This window comes from Podarcis filfolensis, assembly GCF_964270895.1.
Source record: "Podarcis filfolensis genome assembly, chromosome: Z".
In the NCBI taxonomy this organism is placed as follows: domain Eukaryota; kingdom Metazoa; phylum Chordata; class Lepidosauria; order Squamata; family Lacertidae; genus Podarcis; species Podarcis filfolensis.
The window spans coordinates 41,479,812-41,497,406 of NC_139617.1; the positions used below are offsets into that span (position 1 = coordinate 41,479,812).

General features: G+C 44.9%; 1 protein-coding gene across 10 annotated transcripts in view; it reads left to right on the plus strand.

Annotated features, from left to right (window-relative positions):
• CACNA1B (calcium voltage-gated channel subunit alpha1 B) overlaps nt 1-17,595 on the plus strand; it is a 328,172-nt gene that overhangs the window by 179,528 nt on the left and 131,049 nt on the right. For all 10 annotated transcript variants that reach the window (XM_083597112.1, XM_083597115.1, XM_083597114.1 and 7 more), the window contains 3 exons: nt 956-1,045; nt 3,292-3,501; nt 13,288-13,400. In XM_083597112.1, the coding sequence (XP_083453238.1) occupies nt 956-1,045; nt 3,292-3,501; nt 13,288-13,400 (413 nt within the window). The remainder of the gene's footprint in view (nt 1-955; nt 1,046-3,291; nt 3,502-13,287; nt 13,401-17,595) is intronic.

A 17,595-nucleotide genomic window follows, 5' to 3' on the forward strand; every position in this document is an offset into this window, starting at 1 on the left:
CCGAATTGTTATTACTATTGGTAAAAGTCAATCATATTTTTTTCCCTTTTGATTTACCTCTTGTCTAATTTTAATTGTAGACTCTGTTTATCAGAAAGAGGTTTATAATAGGGGCAATAGCAGACAAAACACCATGCATGTCTTTGCTCTCTGTTTCACCATTTCCCCCACATTAGCTGTTCCCAGAGTTTGCCCCATTTCCACGTCAATTCCCAGCTTGTTACTTTTGTTTTTTGTTAAAAAGAAGCCTGCCCAGAATAATACAGTGCATTTGTGTATGAATGCACTTTTCACTCATGCACACTTTTTTGTGTGATTTTGGCTTTTTTTGAGGGGGGGATAGAGGACACTGGAAAATTTGGAGGAGCAGAGGTAGATAGAACACATTCATAATGACCAGTACTCATAGACGGCCTGATATCACAAGTTCATTTTCCTTGTTGCACAGAAAGTCCCTAAGGAATGATGGATTTTTCTATGTTTTGAGTGGTTCTTGTTTTACCTGTAAGCTGCCTTGAATTCAGTCAAAGGAAAAGGCAGGATATATATTAACAACAACAACTCTTTCAAAGGCATCCAACATCTTGTGGGAGCAAACTCTATAGGTTAAGCTGGCATTTCACTGATCCTGTATGTCTGGTAAAGGAAGAAGTAACATGTGATGCATCTGCAAGGCTGCCCCACCCTCTCTTTTCATTTTAAGATGTTCATGGGCAGATGGAGAAGGCTGAGCATAGCCGAAAGGCTAACTAAATTATGACCCCTGGCACAAGAATCTGTGAGAGACGCTGTTGGCTGATTGATTTCTAATGGCTTAGTGGTGTGTGGCTGTTCTGGCCTCCAGGTGGAGAGGCAATTTGGGTCTCTAAGCTTGTGTGAGTTGAGAGGGTTTATCTGTTGCTGGATGCTAACCACCTTTTCTTGTCTTTTTCCCTCCCTACCCCTTTTGCATTAGTGCTGAAAAGAGCCACAATCAAGAAGAGCAAAAATGACCTAATCCATGCTGAAGAAGGGGAGGACCACTTCACAGATGTTTGTTCTGTTGGTAAGTTTATGGTTTAATATACCACGGTGTTGTTGTTGTTGTTGTTGTTGTTGTTGTTGTTGTTGTATAGATTGTCTCATGAAACAACAAAGCCAGGTAACCTCATGAGAATGTGGTGAAGCCTAAAGAGAACCCAAGGAAGTAGATTGAACCTGCAATCTTAGTCTCATAAGTGAGCAGAGTTTGCTACTGAATTGACCACTGGCATTCCACCTTGTTAATAGGAGATGGGTGTTGTGTAGGCTTCTTTTGAGTTCCATCATAAAATGTAACCATCTTAGAGCAGGCATGTAGAATCTCCAGCCCATGGGTCAATCTTGGCCTGTCCAGGGATCAAATCTCCCCCAAACCACGCACATTTGCCAATCAGCTGACATTACTGTAAGGGTGCAATCCTAACTATGCCAATGGCCTGGTAGTAGAGCATCTGATTGCATGCAGAAGGTTGCAAGTTCAATCTCTGGCATTGTCAGACACGGCTGGGAGAGACTATCTTTCTAAAACCCCTGGAAAGCCACTGCCAGTTAGTGTAGGGTTGCCAAACAAAACAAAACATATGCCTAGGGATCTAGGGCATGCTGTGACTTTAAGCAATCTGGTGGGTTTCCTCCTTGCCCGTTTGCACAAACGTCCCCTCCCAGCTCCTCACTCATTCCCTGCCCCATCCTGCTTTCTTCTTCCCCTTCTCCTTTTTCAGCTGTTCTCTCCCCTCTCCAACCCCCTCCCTTGCACTCGAAGTGGAGGCTGCGAAGGTCTCCCTTTAAGAGGGAGCCGGCAATGACAAATTGTTGAAATTTACACCCCAACTTTACCAGTGCCTCCCGGCTGCTGCAAGAGCCACGTCTCTCTCCCTCTCCAGCCTTTGTTTTCCACCATCCTGTCCAGTTTGCACCCTGATCTGCCCGATCTCCCACCCAGATCACCAACCCTGCAATCAATTAGGTGGTTGCTGCAGAGCCCACCATACTGCTGCCGGCGCTGCAGCTTGCAAGCTTGCAAGCTGCTGCCTCAGCCGCTGGAGCTTCCCTGGCAACTTCAGCAACCTGCCTATGATAAAGCTGCACAGCTCTCTAAAGCAGCAGCAGTGCTGCTGCCAGGTGCCCAGTGCCCCCCCTTCATCCGGAGCAGCCACCGCTGCCAACGTGCAGGGCCAGTGGCCTCATGGAGCACATGGAACAGACATAATCAGGCGGCAACAACAACAAAAACAAAACTGGACATTTTGCATAATTTTAAGAATCCACCCAGACTGAAATTGTGAACTTTAAAAAGAAGACAAATCTGGGGGAAACCAAACATATGGCAAGCCTAAGTTAGAGTAAACAATATTGAGCAATATGGAGGCGTGGTCTGGCATGGAATAAGGCACCTGCCAATGTTCCTATGTCTGCTCAGAAATAAGTTAATTCAATGGGATTCAATTCATTTAATTCAATGGGATTTATTCATTCATTCAGTTAATTCATTTATTCATTCATTCAGTTAATTCATTTAATTCAATGGGATTTATTCCCAGGCAAGTGTGTTAAGATTGCAGCTGTAGTGGTTGTTTTTTTTTAAGGTGCCACTGTACATGCCATTTTTTTTCACTCATGTTACCCACTTTTTAAAAAAGAGTCAATTATCATAATGCTTTGAAAAAGTGATTGTGAGGTGCTTGCAGACAATTTTCAGGGAATTACAGTGGTACCTCAGGTTACAGATGCTTCAGGTTACAGACGCTTCAGGTTACAGACTCCGCTAACCCAGAAATAGTACCTTGGGTTAAGAACTTTGCTTCAGGATGAGAACAGAAATCGTGTGGTGGTGGCACGGTGGCAGCGGGAGGCCCCATTAGCTAAAGTGGTGCTTCAGGTTAAGAGCAGTTTCATGTTAAGAACAGACCTCCAGAATGAATTAAGTTCTTAACCCAAGGTACCACAGTACTGAGCAACTTGTCTGGTTAACAACCAGCAAAAGGCTTACACCCCTGCTGGTCAGCATATTTTCATGGAAACTTGTAATTATATAAAAGTTTTCTATGAAGCCTTGTAACCAGCTCAGTAAAATTATCAATGTAAAAATGCTATGGAAGTCATTTCAGTGCAGTGTTCCAGAGAAGCATGGCTGGGCACATTTCAGGTGCCTGAATATCCAGATAGTTGAGCAGGTTCCTATGTATCTGGGTTGGGGTAGTGCAGCCTTGGTGGCCTGAAGAAAGGTCTCTCAGCTCTGCTCTAAGCTTTGTATCTTTCCAATGCTCACAGGTTCACCATTTGCCCGGGCTAGCCTGAAGAGCGGCAAGAATGAGAGTTCCTCCTACTTCCGTAGGAAAGAGAAGATGTTCCGGTTCTTCATCCGGCGCATGGTGAAAGCACAGAGCTTCTACTGGATGGTTCTCTGTGTTGTGGCTCTCAACACCCTGTGCGTCGCCATTGTGCATTATGACCAACCAGAGGGGCTCACTACTGCTCTGTGTAAGCAAAGCTCTGGGATTACTTTGGCCTTGAACATTGATATCATCTCAGATTGGGGAGCTAACCCAGGGGAACTATGAACAAATAGCTTCTTGGATTTTTCAAAAAGAATATTCAGACTCACTGATACAATAATCATATGATGCCCTGCCATTCTGCCCCCCCCCCATTGGACAGAAGTCAGCAGACCTTTTCAGCAGGGGGGCAGTCCACTGTCCCTCAGACCTTGTGGGGGGCCGGACTATATATTTTTTTTGGGGGGGGGAATGAACAAATTCCTATGCCCCACAAATAACCCAGAGATGCATTTTAAATAAAAGCACACATTATACTCATATAAAAACATGCTGATTCCCGGACTGGCTGCGGGCAGATTGAGAAGATGATTGGGCTGGATCTGGCCCCCGGGCCTTAGGTTGCCTACCCATGCCATTGGATATATATATATATATATATATATATATATATACACACACACACACACACACACACACACACACACACACAGTGGTACCTTTTCAGGTTACATATTGTCAGAGCTACCCTAGGTCCCAGCTCACAAAGGACCAACGCTGCTTCGTTGTTAAGTATAAAAGTCTTTATTGAAGTTCAGTTTCACTTCCAGAGCCGCAGCGCGCAGCTCCACGTCTCAAGTGTCAGACCGCTGATGCTCCGTCTGAGTCTCCTCCCCCTTGACACCAATTTAAGATTCTAGCCTTGCTCCACCTTCTCCGCTGCTCCTTCCTCCTCTGGGTCCGCCTGCCCGCCGGGGTTCCGCCCTTTCTAGCCTCTTCTCCCGCTGATTCCCCTGAGCCTTCTCCCTCCCTCCGGCGGGCTTTAGGAGCTGGTTCCCCATCCGGGTCTCCTGCTGTTCCACGCGCCTGCACATTTGAACTTGGCGCGCGCGCCCAGCCAGCAGCTTTCCTCCTGACCGTTCCACTGCTGCTGTCACTGCTTCCCCCTTCAGGGGGGGGGCTAGCTGCAACTGACCTCCCCTCCGTTGGAGGCGTGGTCAGCCCTGACTCCCTCTCTGGAGGAGACACTGCCCCTGACACATGTGACTCTTCCCCCCCACTACGCTCTGGTGGGGAAACTGGTCCCGATCCTCCACTGCTGCTTTGGGGTTCCCCTCTGGCTCCTTGTTTCTGGTGCGTCCCCCCTGGGACCCCCCTTGCCCTGACCATCGGCGCCCCCTTCTGGGAATCTTCTGATTCGCTGGAGAAGCTCATGGAATCTCTCGGGCCACTGTCATACTCCCCTACGCTGCCCTCGGATTCTTCCCCTTCGCTCTCCCAATCCTCTCTCCCCAGTGCTCCTGCTCCTGATTCCCTGACACATACACTTCAGGTTACCGACTCCGCTAACTCAGAAATAGTACCTCGGGTTAAGAACTTGCTTCAGGATAAGAACAGAAATCGTGCTCCGGTGGCGCGGCAGCAGCGGGAGGCCCCTTTAGCTAAAGTAGTGCTTCAGGTTAAGAACAGTTTCAGGTTAAGAACAGACCTCCGGTATGAATTAAGTACGTAACCAGAGGTACCACTGTATATATATAGGCCAACCAGATGCCTGCAGGAAACCCAAAAGCACAAGAGCACTCTCCCCCATTGCGGATTCCAGCAACTGGCATTCAGAAGCATTATTACCTACAACTGTAGAATTTACAGAAGGGCAGGGGAAAGATGAGGGCAGGAACCAAGTGCTCAATGAGTGTCCCCAAATACCAACCTATGCATGTGGGGCAAATTGAAATTACATCTATATTGTGCCAGAGACATAGAAGTCAAAGCAAGGCACATGTGTGAAGCAAAACAAACAAACAAACAAACAAACAAAAACTAACTAACAAACAAAAAACTTACCTCTTTTGTAAGGTTCAAACTAGAGAAGAGACTCTCTTGGTTTGTGAGCTTTCTGTTCTTTTTCAGAATCAAACAGCAGAAGTAATAAGGCTGTGGGGCCCAGACAGTTTGATATGATATGCTTCCTATTTCATTTGGGGCTAAGTGGGGTGGGGGTGTGGGTGCCACCATCCTTTTATAACCCCACCCACCCACAAAAGAAGGGGAACCATTAGTTTGCTTGTAGAGAAATGCTTTCAGTCTAGCTTTTTTTTTAAAAAAAAATAAATAACTTTTATGTGCTGATATTCATCTCCCAGCTGGTGCCAGAAAGAATGTTCTTGTTAATTACAAATTGAGTGAAAAATTAGACGGGCTGACATACGGGGCGGGAGGGGGGGAGAAGGGCCATTTTTATTGCAAAGCGGATAAAAGAAAAAAAGGAATTCAGCAGCTAGATGTGGCTGAAAGTAGATATTGCTAAAAGAGAAGAGCTAATGTGGGAAGCTTGTCGGTTCTTTGATCAGTATAGTGAGGAGGAAGCTAATACGGACATTCCAGCTCATAACTAATCAATAGAGCATCTGTTCTTCATGAAGAAGGTCCCAGGATCAATCCCTGGCACCTCCGGGTAGCACTGGAAGAGGACCCTCTGATAATCCTTGGAGAGTCACTTGCAATCACTGTAGACATGAACCAATGGTTTAACTTGGCAGCTTTCTATTTCCCTGTGAAGTGCATTTGTTGAAGAGGCCCAAAGAATAGCAACAGCTAAAAAACAGACTTCCCAACTACAGTCGAATGTTTTGGCTCCTGAACGCGGCAAACCTGGGAATGAGTGTTCCAGTTTGCGAATATTCTTTGGAACCCAAATATCCGCCACAGGTTCTGCACATTCCGGTTGGCTGCAGGAGCTTCCTGCAGCCAATCTGAAGCTGTGCCGAACTTTTTGGAAGTCGAACAGACTTCTGGAACAGATTCTGTTTGACTTCTGAGGTATGACTGTACAAGTTTAGAAGGAACATCTGGGGGGTGTCTGTCCATCAACAGGGTAGCCCTGTCGGTGTTCCTCAGCAGCAAGAACAGCTGAAAGATGGTTTGCCCATCAGTTGGCTTGGTAGAGAAATTTGAATTCAGTTTATGTGGGCAAACTTACCTGTAATGGTTATAGGGGTTGCTCGTGCGTAAGTTGCCGCCACTCCTGGCTAGGTTACCTGGTTAAACCCTTTCTGTCTGGACAGCCCTTCACTTCGTGGCTGTTTCAGTCGCTGGCAGAATCCGTCAGTGGGCGTTTCTTGAACTTCTTCCAGCAAAGAAGTTCTTTGACGCCAAGTCTCCGCCTACTCTCCCTGCGCGGAAGTCTTCTGCGCAGGGTGGGTGTGGGCAGCGGAGGACCCATGCTCTCCCCGCTGGTCTCCGGCAAGGAGTCCTGGAGCCCCTTCGCCGATTCCCCCATCTGCCCCCTTCACCCCTGGTGTTACACTGATTTCCTTCCCCAGCAGATGGGCTGCCTCTCCCCCTGCTGGGCCCCTCTCCAGCATCGCTCTGGAGCCTTGCCTCCGCCTCTGGCTCCGATGGCAGTTCCCTGACATTACCTAATCCACACTTTCAGAAACTGAAATGCGAACTGAAATTTGCTTTGCTTCAGATTATACCCATGCAGTTCTCAAACCAAGTAATTTGTATGAAAAATGCATCTAACTGGGGTAAAATGTATATGAAAATGCATATATTAGTAAAAATCAATGAATACTTGTTTTATTAGGGGAAATTGCATTGCAAAAATGTGTATATTAGGCAAAATTCCATACCGCTGAATGCATTAGGAGAAATTTGCACTAAAATGCTTATGAATTTCCACGAGGGCCTACAAAATCATTCCCACCCCCCAAGAACAGATGTGGAAATGTGGTGAGCTGAATTTAAGACTGGGATACTTAGAGAAACCTAAATTGACAGAGTCGCCCATCCCTATCTACAGTACCAGTCACCTGCTTTCCAGGTGGATTCTGTAACATACCTTACTTTTCCTTGTATGACAAGTTTGTTTTTTTTAAACTTTAAAGTAATGTTGAGAAACAGGGGTTGTCTTATACATGGATAGTGCATAGTAGTGACGGGTGATTGGTTGGAGCTGCGAGCAGTCGCTTGTCAGCCGTGATATGGTGGATGATTGGTGGCTGCAGCAAGGGCTGCTTTCGATTGGCTGCTGCTGTGGTAATTTGGTGGGTGTTTGGTTGCTGTGGCAAGGGCTGCTGTGGATATGCTGTTGCTGCGGCAAATGGGCATGCAATTGCTGGCTGCTGTTGGTGAGCGGGCAGACGCTTGTTGTCTTCAGCAACACAAGCGATTCTAAGCGTTTTATAGTCGGGTTAGTGATTTTTGGCATCCCCCCTGCAAAAAGCTCCACAACTCTGGGCAATCCCCCCCCAAAGCTCATCAACCCCAAAACTAGGGGTTGTCTTATACACGGGGGGTGTTATACATGGAAAAATACGGTAAATGGAAAGGATTTAAAGTTTTAGCACAGTTTGGTTGAAAAGTTTCCTGATTTGGTTAGATAAGTTCCAGATTGACACAGCTGATGTGACTTCCTTGCCCCCAAAGCCCATGAGGATCCTTTAGCTGTGTTTTGCAGAGCCTTCAAAACCAGTCTTTGGGGATCTCTTACACAGATTGAACTTTAGGTAGTTGCTGGAAACCACAAGAGAGGGAGAGTGTTCTTCTGCTCTGTTTCTCTTTGTGGGTTTCATACAAGCATCTAATCGGCCACTGTGAGAACAGGATGTTGGAATAGATGGGCCACTGGCCTGATCTACTAGAGCTCTTCTTATTTTTATGCTCAGTTGGGCCCAAAGCAGAGGGACACCATTTCATTTGTGCTATTTGCCCTGCTCTTTAGTGAAATATTTTCATTTTCTCAACACGAACCCTTTGACAGGAGAATCAAAATTCATTGAAATAGGTCCCAGCTCTGTTTATCTAACCTCCAAGTACTTCTGTGGGTTCTTTCTTTCTTTGATATTGATATATTTGAACAAAACCAAAAGGTTCATCCAGGTCTCTCTAATGTCTACAACATGGAGAAAATTAGTTGGGGTGAGGATGGTTCTTAATTACCTAGGTTCTAAGAGCCTCTATTGGAAGTGCCCTTTCTTTGTTTAAACATATGGCTTATAACTGGCAGTTTCATTTACACGCCTATCTGGACTTCCTTTTATTAATATATATCCTTAAATCAGGTTTGATGGAATATAATAATAATAATAATAATAATAATAATAATAATAATAATAATAATGATGATGTTTAATCCCCTTCTACACACTTGTTTCAAGGTGATGTAGAAAATATAATAGAGAAACCCAGCTAAAAACAGTTACAAAATAGCAGGGGGCAAATAACAGCAGATTTGTTTATTTTTTAATGGCAAAGAGTAGACATCCATGGCAAAAATGTATGCAACCAGCTGGGGGAGATTGGTAGGGGGAAATGTCTTCAATTGTTTCTGGAAAGTACAGATAGTGGGTACCTTTCATATCTTGACAGGAATGATGTTTCACAGCATTGCTTATTATTAACGTCAACTGGCAATGGTTGTTGTTATTTAATTGTTCTTAGTATTTTTATTATTTTTGTTCTATGTTTCTGTTTGCAAATAAAAAGAATGGTGAGGGTGGGGAGTGGGGAGAAATGGCTCTTCAGAGACTTAGCAGTGAATGCAAAAATAAAAAATAGAAATGTGCTAGCTTTGACAGTGTTAAAGACATGTGTTTTCCCAGGACAGTTTTTGCTTAGGCACAGCTTCAGAGTGATGTGAGCAGATTTGCCGTAGTCTGATTCAGACTATGGCAAATTCAACCCATAGTTTGCTTCAGCAGGATATTCTTATCTTCCAGTGGATTAAATCTGATAAAATATTAGGAGCCAAGAAGGGGAGAACATTTTTGCACAAGTAGCTTTAGCATCAGTGCCCCATAATGCTTTTCACTGGCAGCACATGGGAAGAGCAGGGGTGCCTCCTAATTAGACAGATTTCTAGAAAGTGATCGTAATTGGACTTTGGACAAGATGTGTGAACTTCAGCCAGGAAGGGAGCAGAGTTTGCTCTGGGAGGATTGGTAACACCGTACGCGTGATTTGGGCACCTCTAATTCAATCATGTCTCTCCCTCTAGGGAGAATTTAATTATGTTACAAATCAACTTCAATGCTGCTGAGAGCCTGTGGGTCTGCAGCGATTCCTCAGAACTCCCCGTCTCTGCCTCCTTTCTACTTTCTGCTTGTTGAAATGCCCTGATTAACTTTCTCAGCTTGACATTTCCAATGGTTTCCAAGCATTTGGAAAAAGGAACTGAAAAGGTGCTTAGCAAAAAAAGGGGGAAAGGGAGAAAGGAAAAATATGGCATGTGTCTCGTTTCATCTCTGTATAGCCAGCATGCTAACCCCACTGAAGAGAATCTGGTTTGCACATGTTTGGATTGTGTGGATTTCCACAATAGCAGAACACTGATTCCACTGGTGTTTATAAGCATGCTTTATGGAAGAAGAGACTTGAGTGTCTTATGAAGGAAGGCTAACAATTTTCAGAAAGAGTATTTAACAATCACCTGCCCCACATATGCCCACCTGGCTGCTTCAGTCTATGGAACTGGTACTTTTACAGATACCCATTCTACATTGAAAAGAAAGTGATTTTAGTGTGGCATCACCTACACTTTGGAACTCCTTGCCTATTGACATTAGGCAGGAGCCTTCAATGTACTCTTTTACGCACCTGCCGAAACCCTTTTACCTTTAGGCATGTCTACCCAACTACACTGAATGCTGATGTGTGTTTTAATCCGTTTTTATCTCATCATTGGTTTTAATTATTTTTAGAACTATAGCGGTACCTCAGGTTACAGACGCTTCAGGTTACAGACGCTTCAGGTTACAGACTCTGCTAACCCAGAATAGTACCTCAGGTTAAGAACTTTGCTTCAGGATGAGAACAGAAATCGTGTGGCGGCAGCAGTGGGAGGCCCCATTAGCTATAGTGGTACCTCAGGTTAAGAACAGTTTCAGGTTAAGAACAGACCTCCAGAACGAATTAAGTTCTTAAACCGAGGTACCACTGTATTTAAATAGTTTTCCACTGTTGTTGTTTTTTTTTTTACTGATAATCTCATTGTTTATTCTTTGTGCAAACCACATTGAGGTATATAAATTTTGTGAAATGAAGATTAGGATGAATAATGTGGCATACCTAGTGTCGTCCAGGGAAATCAATTAGTTGGAGATTCTGGACAGATGAAGGAAAGGTATCCTTCACACAAACCATGGTGAATAGAGTGGCCCTAATGATGGCATTGGACTCCAGCTCCCATCAACCCTAGCCAACATGGCCAAGGTCAGGCATGATGGAAGCTGTAGTCCAGCAACCACTTGAGGACCATGGGTTGCCCCCTAGAAACCTTATGACCAGAAGCCATCCCATTCAGCTGTGCAATCTATGCAGAGCCTACGTTAATGCAATTAGTTTCTTGATGATTTTGTGTTTGCCTTTGATGTCTCAGCCTGGTTCCCTGTGGATATCAGTATGCAGAGCACAGGGAAGCTTCAGAAACAAGCATGCTTATTTATGTCTGCTGAATATTTTAGGTGTCATTTCAAGAAGTGGGTCAGCCAAAAACTGGATGCTGATGGATCTCCTTCTCTGCACAAGTGTTCACAGTCTTTGTGGGACAGGAAAGACCTGTAGTACCATCTCTTGTGCCTGATCCTAATGACCATGGACTAAGTGACAGCATGAAAATAGAATTAGTCTGTCGCTGATTGACACACACACACACAAGATGCTAATTACCTAATTCAAATATATTGTGTAGGAAAGTAACCAGCATGGCCTTTGCCAGGAGCACAGGTTTCTAAATTAAGTTAAACTGTTTATCACAAACTCTCTCCCCTGCCTTCTGCCATGCACTCCCTTTTCCTCATCCCGTGGTTTTATGAAATGCTTCTGTTTAAGGTAGTTTAAATTAAATCTAGAGTAAGACCAGCAACCAAGAATTGCATTTTTCAATCAAATGGGCCAGGGCCATGTCAAAACAAATCCTCATCCTGACCTGTCAACTGAAGGAGAGGGTAGAAATAGGAGCCATTGGCAGGAGTAATGGATGGGTGATCACTGGAACCAATCTTTGCTCCCTTGATTTAAAATAATCTGCTTCGTAAAGGTTGGCCAATGCCAGGGCTCATAACAAATAGTGGTGCCAGGGATGCAGGTTGATCATGCAAACCAAAATTTTCCTAGAAAATTTTGAGATTTTTCTCTTTCTGAATGACTCTGTTCTGCTTCCACTGATGGAGGCTGCATGTCCCTGAAGTACAAGTGTGGAGTAAGCTGTTACACTCAGGTCCTACTTGTGGGTTTCCCATTAGCATCTGGTTGGCCACTGTGAGAACAGGATGATGGACCACTTGCCTGATCCAGCAGGTTGTTCTTATGTTCTCAGCCCCCTGGAGAAAGAATACCAATCTGTAGAATTTTAAGGACTTAAGAAGAGTCCTGTTTGATCTAGTCATTTAGTCTAGCATACAATTCTTTCCATGACCAACCATGGCAAGTCTGAAAACAGCTTGTGAATGCCACAGATTCCCCCAATCTGGTGCTCCTCAAATGTTATTGGACCTCACTTCCCACCAGTCCCAGCCAGCATGGCCAATGGTCAGGGATGTTGCAGGCTGTGGAAGGGAAGGGAATATTCAGATAATACAGTATGTCTCTGATTGTTCTCCAGTATATCTGTGAAGGAATTGGACCTTACTTGTATGGGATGCTTTGTTTTAGGTGGGATTCATGTTAGCAGCTCTTTATTCATTGGACATTGTAGGGCTGACTAGCTTCCAAATATCAAGGCATTGAAATGACCAGTGTGGATGGGAGGAAAATCACATCCCAGCCTGGGGTTTCATGTCTTCCTATAGTCTACTGCGAGGAGCTTATGGTTGACAAGGGGAGTCTATATCTTGGGATAGCCAACTAGGGAGGCCTGAAATTCAAGGTGGAGTGCAGCATGACAGATAATATTGGTGTGCCTGGAAGAGGCAAAAAAAGGAGGAAAGGCTGTTGCTTGAGAGTAAGAGCCTCCTGAAAACCTGATGAGTTTAGGGGTAGTTTAGTCCAGAGAAAGCAGCTGACATTTTAAACTGCCCCCCCCTTTTGCTCCGAAGGGAATATTCTGGGTTTCAATGACATTTGCATTGTGTATCTTTTCCTTAATCTTCACATCTGTTCCCCCACCCCCACCCCCACCCTAAGTAAAATCTTTACTGGTGTGTTCTCACTTTAAGGCTATCACACCTGGAGGCCAGTAACCTACCCTAATTGTGGTGGCTTCAGAGGGAACCCCGGGAAACTTGGAGACTGATTGATAAGGCTAGCTTTGTAGAAACTATTGCCCTCTAGTCTGGTGGCTGCTGTCCATCAGAGGGGGAGACTGAGCAGAGGGGTACACTGTGTTAGCCAGGAACACCCTCCCCTCAGTTGGCATGGAACTCAGTGCGGCTTGCGTATGGTTGTAGGGCCACACAGCAATGCTAAACACTGAATAGATTCGAATCTTTGACCAGAAACAGCAACATCCTTTTCTAATGGAGGACAGGAATTTGAACATCCCCGATAATTTGGATGGCTGGTGGACATCTCTGGTCAGCTCTCCATCTATGCTCAGTCCATCCCCATTATAAGTTGGACAGGATGGGTTCTTGGAGACTCAGCACATCCAGATTTGGGAGCTCTAAAAAATACTTCACCATTATGTACTAATTATCTGCTTTCCAATGCAGCAGAAAGTTATTTTCTGCTGGCAGGATCTGCTCCACCTCTAGGAAAGGTATCATCCTAATATCAGGAAATAATTTTGTGGATATTTATCATTGATTTGACCTTCTGCTGTTTCTTCCAGATTTTGCAGAATTTGTCTTCCTTGGCCTGTTCCTCACAGAGATGTCTCTGAAGATGTATGGCTTGGGGCCAAGGAATTATTTCCATTCCTCATTCAACTGCTTTGACTTTGGGGTAAGAAGTCTTGGGTGAGAATAGATGGGTTGAAGTCAACCCTTTGCAGGCCTGATATTCTGCATACTCTACTCCCTGGGTCACTCCTGATTCTCAGCATAGGAAGTTGTGTTATACTGAGCCAGACCACTGGTCCATCTAGCTCTGCAGGATTTCAGGCAGGGGACAGAAGCTGCTGCAGGATTTCAGGCAGGGGACACTCCCAGCCAGTCCTGGAGATGCCTCAGATTGATCCTGGCCCCTTTCCACTGAGCTATGTCTACAGAGGAAGCACTTGGATAGATACGCCATTGAGGGACTTCCTTGTTCTGTCATGTCATGGGAAGGCATCTGACCATGAGATCTCCTGCTCCTGCACCCGCACCCAAAGTCAGGGACAGGCAACATATGGCCTGCAAATGTTGTGGATTACCACTTGCATTATCCTCAGTCAGCACCATCCAACCAAACAGGAGCAGACTACGGTAATATGGCGCCCCATGCGAAACCAAAAACCCACCCCCCACCCTGCTGCAAGTGTTGGCCGACCAGTTGCACTCACGTAGTGGGAAGCTGGTGTGATCTCGCTCTCACTCTCACTCTAGTTCTCCCTCCCCTCCTCTCCCTTCTCCTCCTTTTTTTCTAGCCTGATTTTCCCTCCCAGGCAAACAAACGGCTAAGGGAGGAACGGCTAAGGGAGCTGGGCATGTTTAGCCTGGAGAAGAGGAGGTTAAGGGGTGATATGATAGCCATGTTCAAATATATAAAAGGATGTCACATAGAGGAGGGAGAAAGGTTGTTTTCTGCTGCTCCAGAGAAGCGGACACGGAGCAATGGATCCAAACTACAAGAAAGAAGATTCCACCTAAACATTAGGAAGAACTTCCTGACAGTAAGAGCTGTTCGACAGTGGAATTTGCTGCCAAGGAGTGTGGTGGAGTCTCCTTCTTTGGAGGTCTTTAAGCAGAGGCTTGACAACCATATGTCAGGAGTGCTCTGATGGTGTTTCCTGCTTGGCAGGGGGTTGGACTCGATGGCCCTTGTGGTCTCTTCCAACTCTATGATTCTATGATTCTATGATTCTATGAAACAAACAAACAACAACACTTGCAGTCATCAGAGAGGTCTCTCTGAATACCCTCCCCACTTTCCCTCATTCCTGCTCCCTTCCTTTACATCTTTCTCAGACAGAAATAAAAATTCAAGGCTTTAGAAATCCCCCCTTTTTTTCTTCCTTGTTCCCCCCAAAAAGTCAAAGGAAAAGGCCAATGACTTTTTTAAAAAATCCCTTCGATTTCTGGTCTCCAAACCTGCCTTACTGCTTTCGTGCAAAAGGAAGGAGGAAGGTATTGGGGGGGGGGGGGAGGCACCCTACTCATAACCTGGAAGGACAAACCTTTTGGATTTTCTGGACCTTCTCCCTGCTTCTTTCATTTTAAGACATATCTTACTGTAAACTGAAAGGTGGAGGATTGGGGGGAGACTCTCAAATACAATTTGCTGCTTTCTTCTCCTCTGCTCAGTTCAGTGCCCTGTGTGTGGGAGCCTCTATCACTGTTCTAAATCTGGCTCTTCGGATATTTCTTTTTTTTTTTTTTTTTTTTTTTTTTAAAATAATATTTATTGAAGTTTCCAAAATACAGAAAGAGAAGAAAAGAAATTATGAAGATACATTCAGAACCTTATTTTCAAACATCCACTTTCTGGGACTCCCCCCTTCCCCCACCCCTACCGTATTCCCCTTTCATGGCTCTTCGGATATTTCACAAGGTTTCCCCTGTGCACTTTTAAGCCCATATTCATCGTTAGCAATGAGGTCTGGAAGATTGCTGTTCTGCTTATTTGTATTTTATTTCCCCCCGCAAAGCTGCACTTCCGGATTTTGTAATGCAAACAACCCTGGCCTCTTGGTACCTCTTCTTTCTTCTTCCATTTTTCTTTTCTTTTTGCAGCTGACCTGCACGACGAGTGTCCACAGGAAGCAGACTGGCAAACTATTGCAGTTGCCTATTTGTGAGCTGTTGCACTCTGTCATTCTCACATTTCACAGTCATCTCTTGTATGCAAGGCCCGCAAAATAGCCTCTGGCAGGTGCCCACTTGTGCCAGCAAAACTGACATTAATTAGCTGTTTCTTTGCAGCCTTCAAAGGAGAAGGCTGCAACACTATCAGGTCCCACGAGGTTGGGCTGGCCCTGTTGTCAGCACAGATGGCCTGCACAAAATGGGAAGATGCCATTCTAGCTGGCCACAGTTAACAAAGGTCAAGTGTTTTGCTCTTGTCTGAGCCTCTGAATCTCACTTGTTAGGAATCACAAGTGGGGAGAGAGCTGTTGCACTTGGATTCTGTTTGTGGGCTTCCCATTGAGGCATCTCATTGGCCAGTGAGAGAACAGGATGCTGGTCTAGGTGGGCCTTTGCCCTGATTCAGCAGGGTTCTCCTGATGTTCTTATGTTCTTTACAGCCCCGGGCTGCCACTTACCTTTGGGAGTAAGCTCCCTTGAAAACAACAGAACTTCCTTTCTCTGCATACGATTTTGCTGTCGAAGAAGCTGGTGTTGCACAATGGAGCCTAAGCAACAAATCAGGGAGTCTCAGGTTCAAAACACATGTTTTGGGGTGCCGCATGAGACTGAAGCCCCAGAAAAGTGCTTATTTGGGGTGAAATCATGGTACTCAAAATGAGCACTGTGCTCTTGTGTGGAAAAAATGGGATGTCCCAGTTTTACCAGGACAGTTGAGGGGTATGCCTGCAGATATCCCAGAAGTCACCTGACTGTATCTCCTACCACTCTTACTCATCAGCCATGCTAACTGGGACTGATGGGAGTTGGAGTCTGGTAGCATCTGGGAGGCCACAGGGTTCCCCAGCACTGCCTTAATTAATTGAAATGCCAAGGGGGGTGGAGAGAAAGAGATGGGGGAGGACCTCCAGTCAATAGAGTTTTAAAAATTCTAGTATTTAGAGCTCCTGAGTTGCTCCTCTGGGTGCAGCTGTTTCTGTCTTGCTCCACTGCATGCAGAGCTGGTAATTAACTCTCCAATGTGGGCTTCCTATCGGGTAGGGAAGAGACATTTTATCACTTGCTAATTCATCATCATTTGCTGATCCCACTGGGATCAAGCACTATCTCCCTCTGTTATTCCCATTGCTCATATTATGTTTCCCCAGTTCTATCCATCTCCCAGTTGTATACATTCCCATTTGTTGCTTTCTTGTAGCCTCTCGAGGGCTGGCAGTATTTTGTAGTTTGGTTCAGTTTGACAAAGCAACATGATGGAAAATGTATAAGAGCACCCAGTGTGATATGAAGCAACAAGGCATTCCAAGGTGTAAACGCAAGAACATGGATATGCTCCTCCTAAGAGGTCTTCTTCTCCTTCTCCTTCTCCTTCTTCTTCTTCTTCTTCTTCTTCTTCTTCTTCTTCTTCTTCTTCTAATTTGTATTCCACTTTCCCACAAAATTTTACCCAAAGTGGCTCACAAGATGAATAAATAAATATACAAAAAATTAGTCCATGCAAGTTTGCATAAAAGAATACAAATAAACCAACCTAATTTATCACCATAAAAGTTACTAGAAGAGAATTTCTCAAAACAGCAATACAGGTAAAAGGTAGTTTCAAAGCATCCACATACTCCAGACGGATCTGTTTCCACTGGTTTGGAACCAAGACTCAACCTTCACACATTCAGGTGCTCTACCCTATTTCTCACCTGGGGTACTGCAGGCAGTCCCACTCTGGCTCTCAAAGTGAACCATTCACAGTGGGATCAGGCGTTAAACGGGGATGTATTATCATCCCAACTATTTCTTATTTTCATCGCCATGATCCTACCTATTGTCAAAGGGAAACTCCCCACTGGGGTAAAAATCATATATATATCGAACAGATGGAAAGCTCTTCAATTTGAGTAGGCTGAAAACAAAGAGTAAGGTTACCATAACCTCCATCATAGAGCTTCAATATGCTGATGACGTAGTGTGTGCACGCTCAGAGGACAACCTCTAAACCACCCTAAATATCTTTGCAGAAGCTTACAGAAAGCTTGGTCTATTGCTCAATATCCAAAAAACCAAAGTGCTGCATCAATAAGCACAAAACAACCCGTCCACTGTACCACAGATCCATCTTAACAGTGTAACATTGGGAAGTGTCAATTGCTTTTCCTACCTGGATAGTTATCTTTCCATAAGGGCCAACATTGATGCAG